The sequence below is a fragment of the Myotis lucifugus genome, unplaced genomic scaffold, assembly GCF_000147115.1.
Source record: "Myotis lucifugus unplaced genomic scaffold, Myoluc2.0 scaffold_15, whole genome shotgun sequence".
NCBI lineage: Eukaryota > Metazoa > Chordata > Mammalia > Chiroptera > Vespertilionidae > Myotis > Myotis lucifugus.
The window spans coordinates 10766060-10781250 of record NW_005871063.1 but is presented as its reverse complement, the minus strand read 5'-3'; the positions used below and the strand labels follow the sequence as shown (position 1 = coordinate 10781250).

Below are 15191 nucleotides of genomic sequence, written 5' to 3'. Positions count from 1 at the left end.
ACATTGGCATTTTAAAGCCTCTGCTTGCGTCATATTTACTAATGTCACATTGTCTAAAGCAAGTCACATGACCAACCTCAGTGTCCATGTAGGAAGGGGCCACCTAAGAGATTGGAAGGAAGGCAAATTTTGTTGGAGGCCATTACTAAAACATCTGACTTTAGCCTCATGTGGGGGAGGGGAGAATAACTACAACAACAAAATGAGAGATAATAAAGTTTTCAAAGAATTGAAAATTTGGTATTATGCAGATTTTTTTATCCTATACATTTGAATTTGGAGTTTTATAAGTTCATATAAAAAGGAGCTGTATGCATGTGGAATTTAAGTACACAAACTAAGTCTTTAGAGGGCTGCTATTTGTTACACAGAAAATTGAATTGTTATGTGAAAAATCTGAACAAAAATACTAGATTTACCAATTGGAATTGTATATTCTTATACAAGGAAAAAAATCTCTCTAAAGCACAAAATGGAAATTAAAACTATTTTCTCTTTCTTCTACTCAGGTTTGTATGTCATAATGGATATGAAATAATTTTTAGCATAAACTATGTAACACAACTATCATCAGAGGGGAAACATCTTTGCTATGCAAGACATAGTGAATTAATTATTTTGTAACACGAGTATTTGTTGAGCCAGATTCTTACTGTTAAAATAAGCTGGACAAGTTTCTGCTAGAACTCACAAAAGAGGAAAAATTGAACAAGTATTAACAAGTGTGATGAGTGTTAGATGTCACAAGAGAGGCTGGTCTGGGAGAAGATTCCTGGTGATGCTAAGTCTTCAGTATAATTCTACACGTTTGTGCACCTGCAGTATCTTAAAATGAGAAAATAAAGCTTTGTTTATGTTTTCTGGGCTGAATTTTACTATGCTAAATTTATTATAAAAATGTTGCATGCTGTCAGTCATCAATTTTGCTAAATTTTGGACCCCTTTAAGGGTCTGAAAGCATATTCCTCCCAGATGCCAGGGCTCTCTTTCCAGCGAGATATTTCGTTGTTTTTTTCCTCTAGGTTGGGCTTTTAAAGTTATAAACATGGAGTTATAAAGTAAAATTATCTTCTTTTAATTGTGATATATCTATCTCATCACTTTGATTTTGCAATAATGCCATACAAAGTTACCTATGTAATCTTTCTTTACCCTATAAATTCTTAAGTAACATCCTTTTTATGGGATGTCCACATGTAAAGTATTCTAATTATATGTACATTTTTTTAATTTCCACTCTGCAAGCCTTATCTTTTCCATACATTAAAATAACATGAGATTTAGTGAAGTAATTTACATGTATATTCCAAAGATTTTATCTAACGCCATATTGTAAAATATTTTCCTTAACTTTAACAGAATTTTCAGTGTCCAAAAATATTTTTCCTGATTTTTAAAGCCTTTCAAGATGTAAATACAGAAATAGAATTCATATGTATAGAATATAAATGAAAAATACCAAATATTAAATAATTTCTATCCTTAGCAAAATCATGTTATAGAAATAATTTTCTCCTAAATGAAAACTTACTTTATATTCAGAAGTACCCTTTATACATACTTTGATCTAAAATCTTACCTATTTGCCTATACAACATGTCTATGTATAACTGAAATGTTACGTGTAGATTCCTTTATCTTCCTTATATTACCAGGCAATGTACCTGCCTCACATTTTATTATGTACCACATACATGTTGTTATAAAGATTTACAATAATGATTATATTTTCATTTAGGAAAAAAGATATGTTGAATTGTTAAATATCATTCCCCACTTGAACTTTTTGAACTTTCAAATCCCTACCTGAAGAATAAAACCTCACAGCTAAGTAAGATTCTTATGTCTGTGTCTTCCATAATGCAATGCCTTTACAGTTCAGGGAAGCCTATAATTCCTTGAAACTCCATCTAACCAAAAAGAAAGAAAAGAAGGCTCATCCTGCAAAGTAATTCCATGTTAGCTGTGCTAGCACATAGGTACCAACTAAAATTATTGTATTTTATGTTAAAGAAAAATGGAGACACTAAAACAAGGCTGAACTTCAATTTTTTTCCCTCACCCAAATACATGCTTATTGATTTTAGAGATAGAGGAAGAGAGCGAGAGCTAGAGAGAGAGAGAGAGAGAGAGAGAGAGAGAGAGAGAGAGAGATTGGTTGCCAGGGCAGAACATCAAATATTTTTAATTGTATAATGTTGTTTCACAGAATAGTTACCACTCCAGTAATCTCCCAGCTTCTAATTTACAGCTTTCAGTTTACAACATATTCTCATCCACTTCTCAATCAACAGCTAATAATCTCCAGTTGGCAGAGCCACTTGGAATATTTTGAAGAGCCAGTCAGTGTAGAGACCTCCTGTCCCAACGTATTTTTAAGTTTGACAAGCTTATTCTGGCTTTTTCATCCATCCAGATACACTTGGATGAAGCTCCCGCCAAATTTTTAATATCTCACAGTGGGGAGAAGAGAGACGGCAGTTGTATGAAACTGTAAAAGGAGTGACAAAACTGACATTTTTATAGAGTCAAGGCTGCCAAATATAGAAAGAATGGGAGATCCTTCCACTTCACAAAGTCATTTCACAGAGCTAAGCGAAGGTGCAATGTTGCCGATTCGTAAACTGAGGTTACAGAATAGACAGGCTGGATTCATGATACCTCTGCCAAAATAAATGGAAAATCCCACCTCATTGGATCATATTCCATTAGTGGAAATGAGAGGGATTACGTTTTGTTTGTTACTCATAAATCATTAAATGGCTCAGTGCCAAGTATTTTCAAAATAGGCATCCATTTTTTGGATGACTATGAAGGAGGATTTTTCATGTGCCAAATAAACAGTGGTTTTGCTCAGCTTTTTACACAGTCCCTCTCCTTTGCAGGTTTACTTCTGTAAATTTATGTGAATACTTTTAGTGATTTAGCTAATCAATTATGTCTCCATGACCTGACATATTGTCCATTCAAGGTAATTTAAGACTACCTGTATAGCCAGTGATTTTAGAATATTTTCTCTTTTTTTTTGGTTAGTATCTAACAGTCACCTAGAGTAATAGTAAGATACTTATTTTACTTAAATCATGGTGTCCCTGCTATTTTGAAAGACTAAACATGATTTGATTCCAACTGGAAAACGTGGGTAGCACAGTGTGAAACAATTGATAGTGGGATAAGGGATGGAGTCTTAGTTTGAAGTGAAAGAGAGATTTCCCAAGTAGCACGGGTTTTTAAAGAGAAATGTATATTGATAGTGTGTGTTGAGCCCTAAAAGCCAGATTCAGTACTGCCTTGAGTTTTACAAAGCAAAGGCTGTGTAGTAAGAAAAATAATTTAAGAAGATCAATAATAAAGCAAGATCTATAAAGAGCAGATCAATGAATCAATCACATAATTAGTTAATTTTAAGAAATATTATCTGTATAAAGTAGAAGACTGAGAAATAAGCAATTCATCTCTAACCATTTAAAAATGTAAATATCCAGGTATAAAATAAAACCTCAGGAAAATAAGGTCCTACCCTTATTGAACCAGCCTTGAGATTATATAACCTGTGTGTGTTTTAATGTTGTTAGCTAGATGAATAGATAGATATACAGATATATTTCTATCTATACATATATATTTGTGTATATATATACAAATAGAAAATACTTCTTATTTTAGAAACTTGATTGAAATGTGCTTTAAAGGCTCCCAGAAGCCTTTGGAAACAGCTGAGGATGCCTTGTCTTAATCAGATACAAATCTATCTATTTAGGCAGGAAGAGTAAAGAAGCTTTCTTTCCCCCCATTTTTATAATTACCTTATAGAGCAGTAATTTTCTACCTTTTTCATTTCATGGCACACATAAATTAATTAATAAAACTCTGCAGCACACCAAAAAATATATTTTTGCCAATCTGACAAAAAAAAATAGGTATAATTTATATTCATTCACACCAGATGACTATTGTCATGTTGGCTGTTGTTATTTTATACTAGAGGCCCGGTGCACAGAATTCGTAGGTTCCCTAGGCCTGGCCAGCGATCAGAGCCGATCAGGGCCTTCTGGCTGCCAGCCAGGGCCTTCCTTCATTCCGAGCCACCCCCTGGTGGCCAGTACATGTTATAGTGAGTGTTCGAACTCCTGGTCTTCTGGTTGAACTCCCAAGGGGACACTGCATATTAACCTTTTATGTATATAGATTATATATAGAGATTTGACAATAGTCAGGTACTACATGTTTTAAAAATTCTTGTGGCACACCAGTGTGCTATGGTACACCAGTTGAAAATCACTGTTATAGAACATTCATGGTTCCATTTCTTCAGTTCATCTACTGACTTTGCCACTGTATTACTTGGGTAAGTCTTTCTAGGGACTATTTACATTGGGTATCCTGATCAACTGCCATGAGTAAATTTAGTCACAGGAGATGTGATTAAATCTAAACATGGTATTAATACAATTACTCTTTGCATGTTTTCACATGTTAAAGATCTGAATAAATATTTGTTAGAGATTGTCTACAGTATTTCAAGTTCACAGATACAAATGAAAACAATTAGAATACTAAATCTACACATTCCATATGTTTAGAGACATCTAGATATGTTACTGAAGTTTATTTTTCATTCATATATTTGATATTATGATTATTTCTTCAAAAGATAGGCATTTATGATATCATATAAATATGGGTTATGGAGTTATATAGATTCAACTTACTATTGACAAATTTGCCTCTGGTCATCTTATAAAATTGTGTGACAATGGATACATATTTCATTTGTGTTCTCCGGTGATATATTGTGAGCCCTTATACCAAAATGTTGTAATATGAATGAGTAAATAAATTACATAGAGATAAAATAAATGTTTAGCCAATGGCAACAAGGATTCTGATGTACAGCACTTTTATTAAAGGCAAAGATATGCTTTCTAGATTCTGAAATACATCATTCAAACAAATTAATCACTTGGCTGCTTTCTTTGGCAAGTAGAGTCAAGATGTGAATTGATATTTTTCTATTTATTTAGAGTAGTTTTATCACCCAGAAAATATAAATATTAAATACTTTGTCAATGAAAGGATAAAAAGTGAGACTTCTTTATAATAAGCCTATGTTCTGAAAAGTGAAGTCTATAGCAACACTATAAATATTCACTACTAATAGAGCAGGCTATTATATACTTTTGTAACATTTTAATAAGAGTTTATTGAAAAATATTATCTGCATGCAGATATATTAAAGGCCTATGAGATTTGGTTCATATTGCACTGATTTCAAACATAATATTATGTTTCATTACTCAGATTCTGGAGATAAAGGATTTATTTTTATGTGGATTGTTATTTTGCTATGTTACAAACATACTTAATATGGAATCTTGCCATAGATCAAAGCTTGAAAAAAAGAAAATATTTTTTTAAAACCCTCATTTCTTCAGCATTTTCCAGAGAAATTGCAGACTAGAAGATAAAATTAGCTTTAAGCTCAAAAAAATAATAAAAGTTCACAAAATTTATATATCATGTTTTAAGAGGGACAGATTTGTTTTAATTGTATGCAATTTAATATTTGATGATTGAATTTCTAAAACCTGGGGTATTACCCTAGGTTACTAGGGCAGACATTCAGAAGGCACACAGGATGCCAGTAACAACAGATGAGATTCCCAGAGGAAAGAAATTATGTGATATATTAGCTGTGTGGCAGCATAGCAGTGTGGGATGTTGAGCCTCAGGGTAGTGTTCGATGCCATCTCATGGACCATTGGGGGAATCTCTTAGTAAGGGATTAGCAATGACACCAACTAAACCAGCAAACATTTCAAGTATATTTCATAAAATATGAAGCTAATCCTTATGTCAAATCCTTCATATTTAGCCAATAAACTGTTATTTACTTCTCTCTCTCTCTCTCTCTCTCTCTCTCTCTCTCTCTCTCTCTCTCTTTGCCTGTGAATGCCTTCAAGGGGGGGACTCTGTCTTATTTATTTGTATATTCCTCACTCCAATCCCTCCCATATCTCATTGATCACAGTACCTGTTACTAGACATTCAGTAATATTAAGTGTATGTATGAATGATATATAGGAACTTCAAGTCACCAAGGACAGGTGAGATTAGTTTTACTCAGTTTATAAATACAGAGTATTATATGAAATATACTTTTATATGAAATATAAATATAAATTTTAATAAAAGTAAATAACATTTTTTAAAATGAGGTATTAGGCATTTTAATGACTACACTTTCTCTATCTTAAAGACAAAACAAAAACTATTTTTACAATCCAACCAATTAAACTGGATTATAAAATGATCCTAAATTAAACTATAAAACTGTGCTGTTATTATTATAGCAATATTGACTTGCAACTTCTGTAATTGCTTTTGTAGATTTATTTATAATACTGATGCTAAGTAGAAAAACATATGCTTTTCCCAGAATCTTCCTCTCTTTTTTTCATTTTATCCCAATATTTTATAATATATCTACACTAATAAAAGAGAAACATGGTAATTAGCGTACAACCGCTACCCTTCCCATTGGCTAATCAGTGAGTATATGCAAATTAACTGTCAGCCAAGATGGCGGCCGGCAGCCAGGCAGCTGGAAGCAAACATGAGGCTTGCTTGCTTCAGTGACTGCAGACTCCAATGTTCCCCGCCTGCCTTGCCGGCCTCTGAGCTGGCAGTTTGAAACATTCTAACAAATATAGGCCGGGATCTCAGAGCTGGAGTTATACATTGTTTCGATTATAGAACCGAAAAACCAGATACCTGCTCTCAGAGCTAGAGCCAGAGCTAAAGCTGGCCCAGAATAAAATAAAAGGAGCAGTTGGGAGCTTCAATCAACAACCACCAGCCTGAAAGCAGCCCTCAGCCCCTCACCCAGACTGGCCAGGCACCCCAGTGGGGACCCCCACCCTGAAGGGTGTGTGACCAGTTGCAAACAGCCATCATCCCCTCATCCAGGCTGGCCAGGCACCCCAGTGGGGACCCCCACCCTGATCCAGGACACCCTTCAGGGCAAACCAGCCGGCCCCCAGGCCTCTATCCTATATAGTAAAAGGGTAATATGCCTCCCAGCACCGGGATCTGTGGAGCCGCGAGGCCTCCTGGCACCGGATCAGCGTGACAGGGGGCAGTGCCCAAACCCCCTGATCGCCCTGCGCTTCTGTGTGTAACAGGGTGTGGCAATCCCAACCCCCTGATCGGCCCTGCTCTGTGTGTGACAGGGTGCGGCAACCCCCCCCCCCCACGGCCCTGCTCTGTGTGTGACAGGGTGTGATAGGGTAGAGCCATAACCTCCCCATCGGCCCTGCCCTGAGTGTGACAGTGGCGGCGCCCCAACCCCCCCATCGGCCCTGCCTGAGTGTGACAGTGGCTGTGCTCCAACCCCCTGATCGGCCCTGCTCTGTGGGTGATAGAGGGCGGTGCCCTAACTCCCCTATCGGCCCTACTCTGTGCGTGACAGGGGGGAGCTCCCCAACCCCCTGATGGGCCCTGCTCTGTGCATGACAGGGGGGAGCTCCCCAACCCCCTGATCGGCCCTGCTCTGTGAGTGACAGGAGGCAGCACCCCAACCCCCTGATCGGCCCTGCTCTGTGCGTGACAGGGGGTGGTGCCGCAACTTCCCTATCGACCCTGCCTTGAGTGTGACAGGGGGCGGTGCCCCAACCCCCCAATCGGCCCCACCCTGAGCGTGACTGAGGGTGGCATTGCAACCTCCCGATCTGCCCTGCTCTGTGCATGACAGGGGGCGGCGCCCCAACTCCCCAATCAGCCCTGCTCTGAGCCCGACCAGGGCCTGCACCTAGGGATTGGGCCTGCCCTCTGCCACCCGGGAGCAGGCCTAAGCCAGCAGGTCGTTATCTCCCGAAGGGTCCCAGACGGCGAGAGGGCACAGGCCGGGCTGGGAGACCCCCCCCCCCAGTGCACAAATTTTTGTGCACCGGGCCTCTAGTCTATATATAAAAGCCTAAGCAACCATCCGACCGTTCTACCATCCGACCGGTAGCTATGACATGCAATGACCACTAGGGGGCAGACGCTCGACACAGGAGCTGCCGAGCTTCGGTGGCTTGGCAGCTGCAGTTCTCAGGTGACACACCCGGAACCAGAGGGGAGGGAGCCCAATTCTGGGGTGCATCACCCCAAAACAGCCCTCTTGCAATCGGGACCCCTCAGGAGATGTCGGAAAGCCAGTTTCGGCCCGATCCCACAGGCCAGGCCAAAGGACCCCACCAGTGCACAAATCTGTGTGCCGGGCCTCTAGTTTGAAAATAAATTTGGATACACTAACTTTTGAAGTTCTGCACGTCTCCATTCCATTTTCATAAGTTGTACCCATTATGTATTTGTTGCTTTCCTTTTGTTCCATTGCTAATTTAATGGAATTCCAGTATCAAATATGTAATCTAATTCCCAAAGAACATAGTACATAAAGATGTTAGGATTACTATATAATTATCAAATGCTTTCACATATATATTTATACACCTGTAGTATTCATTTATCCATATAGGTGTATGAATATATAACTAATATTGAAAACCATGAAGTCTTTTATCAATCTGTTTTAAAAGTTGAAATGGCAAAATTTCACATGGTAACAGAAAACAACACAAAATAGCCTATACTATTTATAAAATCCATACCATATTCTTACAGTTTTTCTTATAAAATTTCACAGAACAGGTTTTATACTGGTATTATAGAATTACTGAACCCTCTTTCCCAGAAAAAGGAAATAAGAGTAGATTTTAAGAAATCTATTCCTCTCATTTTCTGCCAAGATGATTTTGACTGGATGTTTCAGCTCTTGGTGACAATGATGATAATGTGTTTCTTCCATCTGGAATTGTCCTTGGAGAAAATATCCCTATGGAGAATCTTGAAAGACTCATTATTCCAATATTACAAATATGAAAATTGAGGCAGAGAGAAGTGTAATTTTCTCAAATTCACGCAGAAACTCAGAAGTGAAGCCAGGAGTGGAACCCAACTCATGTGGAAAAGATCTAATGCAACATGCTATATCAAAGCTTGCAAAGGTAATTAAAGTGAGTAGTATAATTACCTAAATTGTAGTACAGGAAAATAGTGTCATATTTACAAACCTAATTATATTGAGAAGGAGAATTACCTGAATGATAGTAATCATATGGATGGAGTTCACATATTTCATATGCTTTACTTTTCTGTCTTGAATGCTTTAAAAAATTGGGAGTTTGAAGTATAACAGGAACAAAAATAATTAAAAGTACAATCTAGAGCCAAACAAATGCCAGGTTTAAATGTTGGCACCAAGTGTACCTATTTCTGTAATCATAGGCAAATCACTTAACCTTTGAGTCTCAACTTCCTCATCTATAAAATAGGAATAGTGTTTAAAATATCTGGAAAGTATATATTACAAGTAATGCATAAATAGCACCTATTAATATGGTTGCATAGTCATAAGTAAGTATGTGTGGTTATTAGGTAATAATAATACATGCACACACATCAGCTAGTTTTTAATATATCTTCTTTTACTGTATTTTGAGTTATTCATCAGATTTTTTCCAAATTTCCTTATTATTTTATTTTCAAATGGATTAATATAAGTATGGGTAATACATTACATGATACAAGATTTCAATTATGGCCTAATAGACCACTGAAAATTCAGAGTTAAATCTTAGTTTAAATATTTTTTGGTACAGGCATCTGAGGAAACTACTAGTTTCGACGGAGTGTTGTGATATGAGTAATATTAAAATAAAAACATGTTTGGAAATTGATATTTCTTTTTGCTTTCTCTTAGCACCATGCTAAGAGAAATTCAGATTGTTTCTGAAATGAAAATGGAGAATATTTGAAATATTCCTGGAGTAGAATAAAACAGAACTATCCAGACCAGATATAAAGACTTATTATAAATTAGAATATTAAGACTGTGGTTTTGTCAAATCAAAAAAGCTGTGCATATATGGAAACTTGATTTAGAACAGAGTCAAACAGTGATCAGTGGGAAATGATGGGATATTTAATAAATTGTCCTGGAACAACTTGTTATCTATATGGAATAAAGTAAATTTAGATCTTTTCCTTGAAATAGGTATGAAAACAAATACTTTAGGGATTACACACTTTAATTGGAAATGCAAACTTTAAAACTCTTAGAAGAAGACATAGAAGACTTTCTTACTGTCCTTGGCAGAAAGATGGGTCTTCATGAAGACATCAAAGTAATATGCATAACAGAAAATTGATAAATTTGAATATATGAAATCTTAGATTTTCTGATCATCAAAGGGCACTCGAAGGACTGAAAAAAAGATCCAATAAATTGAGAGACTATAATATCAGCCATATAACCACAAAGCATTAAATTAGCGTTTAGAACATACTTTAAAAATCTATAAAGAATAAATTTAATTTTAAAAGAATTCAATGCAAACCAAATATGCAGAAGCACTTTAGAAAAGAGGAAATGCAAATGGGCCATAAGCATTGTAAAGATGCTTTACTTCATTAGTAATTAGGAAATGCAAAATAACATGCTTAGATAACATTTATAATCATTGTATTGGAAAAATGATAACTCCTAATGTTGGCAAATACATCTCTATATATAAAAGCCTAAGTGACCTTCCAACTGTCCGACCGATAGCTATAATGCACAATGACCACCAGGGGGCAGACTTTCAATGCAGGAGCTGCCAAGATGTGGTGACTTGGCAGCTGCGGCCCTCAGTTGATGCACCCGGAACCAGAGAGGAGGGAGCCGGATTCGGGGGTGTGTCATCTGAGAATGCCCTCTCGCAATCTGGGACCCCTCAGGGGATATCGGAGAGCCGGTTTCAGCCCAATCCCCACAGGCCAGGCCCAGGGACCCCACCAGTGCATGAATTCATGCATCAGGCCTCTAGTGAGTAAATAAAAACTCTTACACACTGGACTGTGGGAGGTTAAATTGATGCAACTTTGGAAAATAATTTTTCTGTATTATGTTAAGTTGAACATTCACACAACTTGTGACCCATCAGTGCAACTCCTGGATATATACTTAGAGAGGTTTGATCATGTTTATCAGAACACACATACAAGAATATTTATAGCAGCACCATTTATAAAAGAAAAAAAAAGTAATTCAAGTGTGCATGGACAGGAGAATAGATAAACTGTGGTATATTTACACAATGGAATAGTATAGTCATTTTTAAAAAATGAGTGAATACAGTTCCTTAAGTCAATATGGATAGGGCAAGAAGCCTAAAAGACAATTGAACTTAAACAGTACTTTTTAAAGTAACACGTTCTGAAACCTGTGTGTTTGCTTTAAATAAAGACTTGGGGATGATAAACACAATGTGAGAGGACACTTAGCTTAACAAGGATATACAACGATGAGAAATGCAGTATGAAAGGGAAAATGTTCCTCCTAAAGAAAACAGTGAAATGATGCCAATATTTTTCTGGTTCTGATCATGGATAGGCACCTAATGGATATTTAAAATTATACATGTGTAATTTTAGATAACATTCATAATAATTAAATATCTATATTTAAATGTACTAGGTAAATTCAATTACTATGTTAGAAGGAAAACATCTCTACAAAGCTGATGTGAATTATATAATGTCTCATCTCAGTATTAGTATTTAACAAATATCAGTGAAAAATTTTTTTTTATTTTGACCTTAGTTTTAGGAAATTATAGGAATTACATATTTACAAAGTAAAATGAAAGTACAAAAGGCAGACAAAAATAGTTCAAAAGAAGGGACTCACTCCGAGGTGCAGTGCTCAGAGAAAGCTCTGGGAAGCAGCGGCGGCCGGTGCTCACAGTGCCCTTTCAGACCCAGCTTCCTCCGTTGTCCCTGAGCACGTGTCAGATTGGTTCAGGAACTGACAGCTAGGTGTCAAGTCGAAGAACTTGGGAGAGAGGGAAGATTTTCACCAAGATAATTATTAAAATGTTGTAACTGTGGATGGTGCCAGATGGTACTAGCACTACTGTGATCACTTCGTGAGGTATATGTAGTCACTGTGTTGTACATATTATTTATTATGTACAATAATACATACATACAATAATACACCTGAAACTAATATAAAATTGCGTGTCAACTGTAATTGAAAAATACATTTTAAAGGATGTTAGCTCTAACTCATAGAAACCCTTGGTAAAGCCAGATACCTGTGAATAACCTAAAACAATAGTTCTTTCTCGTCTATTTTTATATAGTATCTCATAAAATTGACATGCAGCACTTCATATGGGCCTTCTGAAAGTTTAAAAAGTATTATCATGAACATGAGACCTGATTAAATTCAGTGTTGGTGTATTTTCATATTCATTCCTTCATCATGTCTTTGTGTAAGACATTGAGGAACTGCTTTTTCATTGGCAACAAAAAAGGAGGGGGAAATGCCCATTTAATTTTCTTTCTTTCTTTTGCTTGTTTGTTCCTTGTCTTTGTTAAAGGTGAAAGTCTGGTTCCAGAACAGGCGGATGAAGTGGAAGAGAGTAAAAGGGGGACAGCAAGGAGCTGCGGCTCGAGAAAAGGAACTGGTGAATGTGAAAAAGGGAACCCTCCTCCCTTCCGAGCTCTCGGGCATTGGCGCGGCCACCCTCCAGCAGACAGGGGACTCTCTAGCCAACGACGACAGCCACGACAGTGACCACAGCTCGGAGCACGCACACTTATGATACACGCAGTGAGGACCAGCTCCATTCTCAGGAAAGAAGTGTTGTGACGGCAAGCCTTACTCAAACATCGTTTACACAGAGAGATGACTATGACAGTGATTTTTTAATATTATTCCATGCAGGCATCTCGAGTCAGTTTCTCACGATTTCTAGAGGGTTTAACACTAAGTGCCACTTATTAAAGATGCTTCCCGGTGAAGATGGAGAAAGGTGAACTCGCTTTGAATATTCCAGGTGTGTGGGTGGTGTGTATGGCAGCGAGCAGGTATGTTTGCTTTTGCTTGCACTGAAAGTGGAATTGCTATCAAGAGCAAACTCTGAGACATTTTCATTCCACATGCCTCCAGAATGAAGATGCAGAAGATGAACTTGCTTTGAACATTCCAGATGCATGAGGTGATGTGTATGACAGTGGGCAGGTATTGGCTTTTGCTTGCACTGACAATTAGATTGCTTTCAAGAATAAAAACATGAAACATTTTTATCCTGAACAACCACAGTGCCTGAAATCACTCTTAAGTGGATAAAAAAAAAATGTATTTTAACTCTGTATATATTACCCTTAAGTCATTTTCCTGTCTTCACTACGTTTAGCAACGCATTCATATTAGCTGATGAAAATAGGCACTGACGATGACAACCAGACCAGCTTCCTGTCTTTATATCCACTTTGTCATCCCAGAGACAATCAGCACATGCTTACTTGTGTTCAAGTAGAGAAAAATACATTAGAGTCTGATAGGACATATTCTTGTACCACAGACAAAACAAATCTTATGTTGCATTTTCTATCAACTGCTGCTAATACATTATTATAAAAGTTACCTAGCTCCTCAATTCTTCCTATCTTATAGCTTGAAAAAAAATAGGATCATAGGCAAATCAGTTACCTTGCAGAAAGAGCTTTGTATGACATTGTCTGATTTTATTTCTATAAAATGTTAGCTGTTATGAATATCATTTAATTTACAAGAAAAAGGTTTACGCCTGATTGGTGATGGTGTTAGACAAGTTGCAAAACCAAATTGATTCCTCAAGTTGGTGGACAATAAAATTCTGAATGTCTTCAAATAAAATTCAGTAAAAACATTATTTTTTTCATATATGATGTATTCATGCAAAACAACAATCTTTGTATTTTGTAAAAAACAAAGTGTTTAATAAATGATCCTTTGTAAATAATTTTGGTCTCCCTACTATGTTTTCCTCAATTTTTACATGTTTTAATGTAAATACTTAATATATCCCAAGTTCATCTGCACTTGTGGGAATCCAGATGGTCATAAATTAATGAATCATCTACGTGTATATTTCTGAAAGTTTTATTATAAAAAAGCAGTCCTCTAATATCATAGACCATATAGTAATGGGCATACACTAAGCCATTTCCCTGATTTGAGAAATAAGCCAAATAGATTTCTTTGTGCGTTTTATTAAATCAAAGATAAAAGTAAGAAAAAATGTAATATTATTCACCACAATGAGATAAGTAAAATATTCATACGTTTTAAAGCGTATGTATAATATGTGTGAATTAGTCAAATAAGTCAAAATATCCAAGGTTGTTGATGTGAAAATAAGCTAAATAAACTAATAAGCATTCTCAGTACTGATGGACATTGCCAATAAAAAACTCAGATTAGCCCTAGCTGGTTTGGCTCAGTGGATAGAGCGTTGGCCTGCGGACTGAGGGTGCCAGGTTCGATTCCGGCCAAGGGCAAATGCCTGGGTTGCGGGCTCGATCCCCAGTGGGGGGCATGCTGGAGGCAGCTGATCACTGATTCTCATCATTGATGTCTCTCTCTCTCTCTCTCTCCCTCCCTCTTCCTCTCTGAAATCAATAAAGAAATATATATTTTTTAAAAACTCAGATTATATTAACTTGACATATTTTGTGTCATGCATGATTGCACATGCATTGGATACCTATGTCCTGCTTACAACTTTATAACATTGTTTTTCATTTGTTTCATAAGCAGAAATGTATGGAAAGATACAGCAGCTCCCCCCAATCAATTAGAAATAGAGAATAATGGTGAATAAAATTTTCCCCAAACCTTATTATTTCATTGATTTCATTTGTTTTAGAACGATGATACTGATGAAAAAATGACTTTAATTTACTTAGTCTAGCATGATATGTAGACAATATTCAAGACATGAAATAACCAGTTGTATCACATTTTCCCTTTGTGTAATAAATTTTATCACAGCAGTTAGCAATATTTCTGTTAGCCTTGGAGGGAGGACTATTCAGATTAACATCTTCCAGGCATAAAACAGACACTCTCCTATCAATCACTGGAATTAGTTAGAAGTGTATTTGTACTGATGACATCTATGTGGGTGGACTGACTTTCTTGTTGTAGGATTTAAATTCAAAACATCTTGACAAATTGGAGAAGTGGGAAAATATAAATTGAATTGAGTTCAATAGGGACCAAGTGGAGGATAATTCATTTCGGCAGGAAAATAATTTCCAGAAATAAGAGG

The 15191-nt window shown here is 36.7% G+C and overlaps 1 protein-coding gene across 1 annotated transcript in view; it reads left to right on the top strand.

Moving 5' to 3' along the window:
• MEOX2 (mesenchyme homeobox 2) overlaps positions 1–13880 on the top strand; it is a 64556-nt gene extending 50676 nt beyond the window's left edge. Inside the window, 1 exon segment of the mRNA XM_006085040.3 lies at positions 12474–13880. Coding sequence (XP_006085102.2) covers positions 12474–12698 — 225 coding nt within the window. The 3' untranslated portion in view covers positions 12699–13880.
• The last annotated feature ends 1311 nt before the right edge of the window (positions 13881–15191 follow it).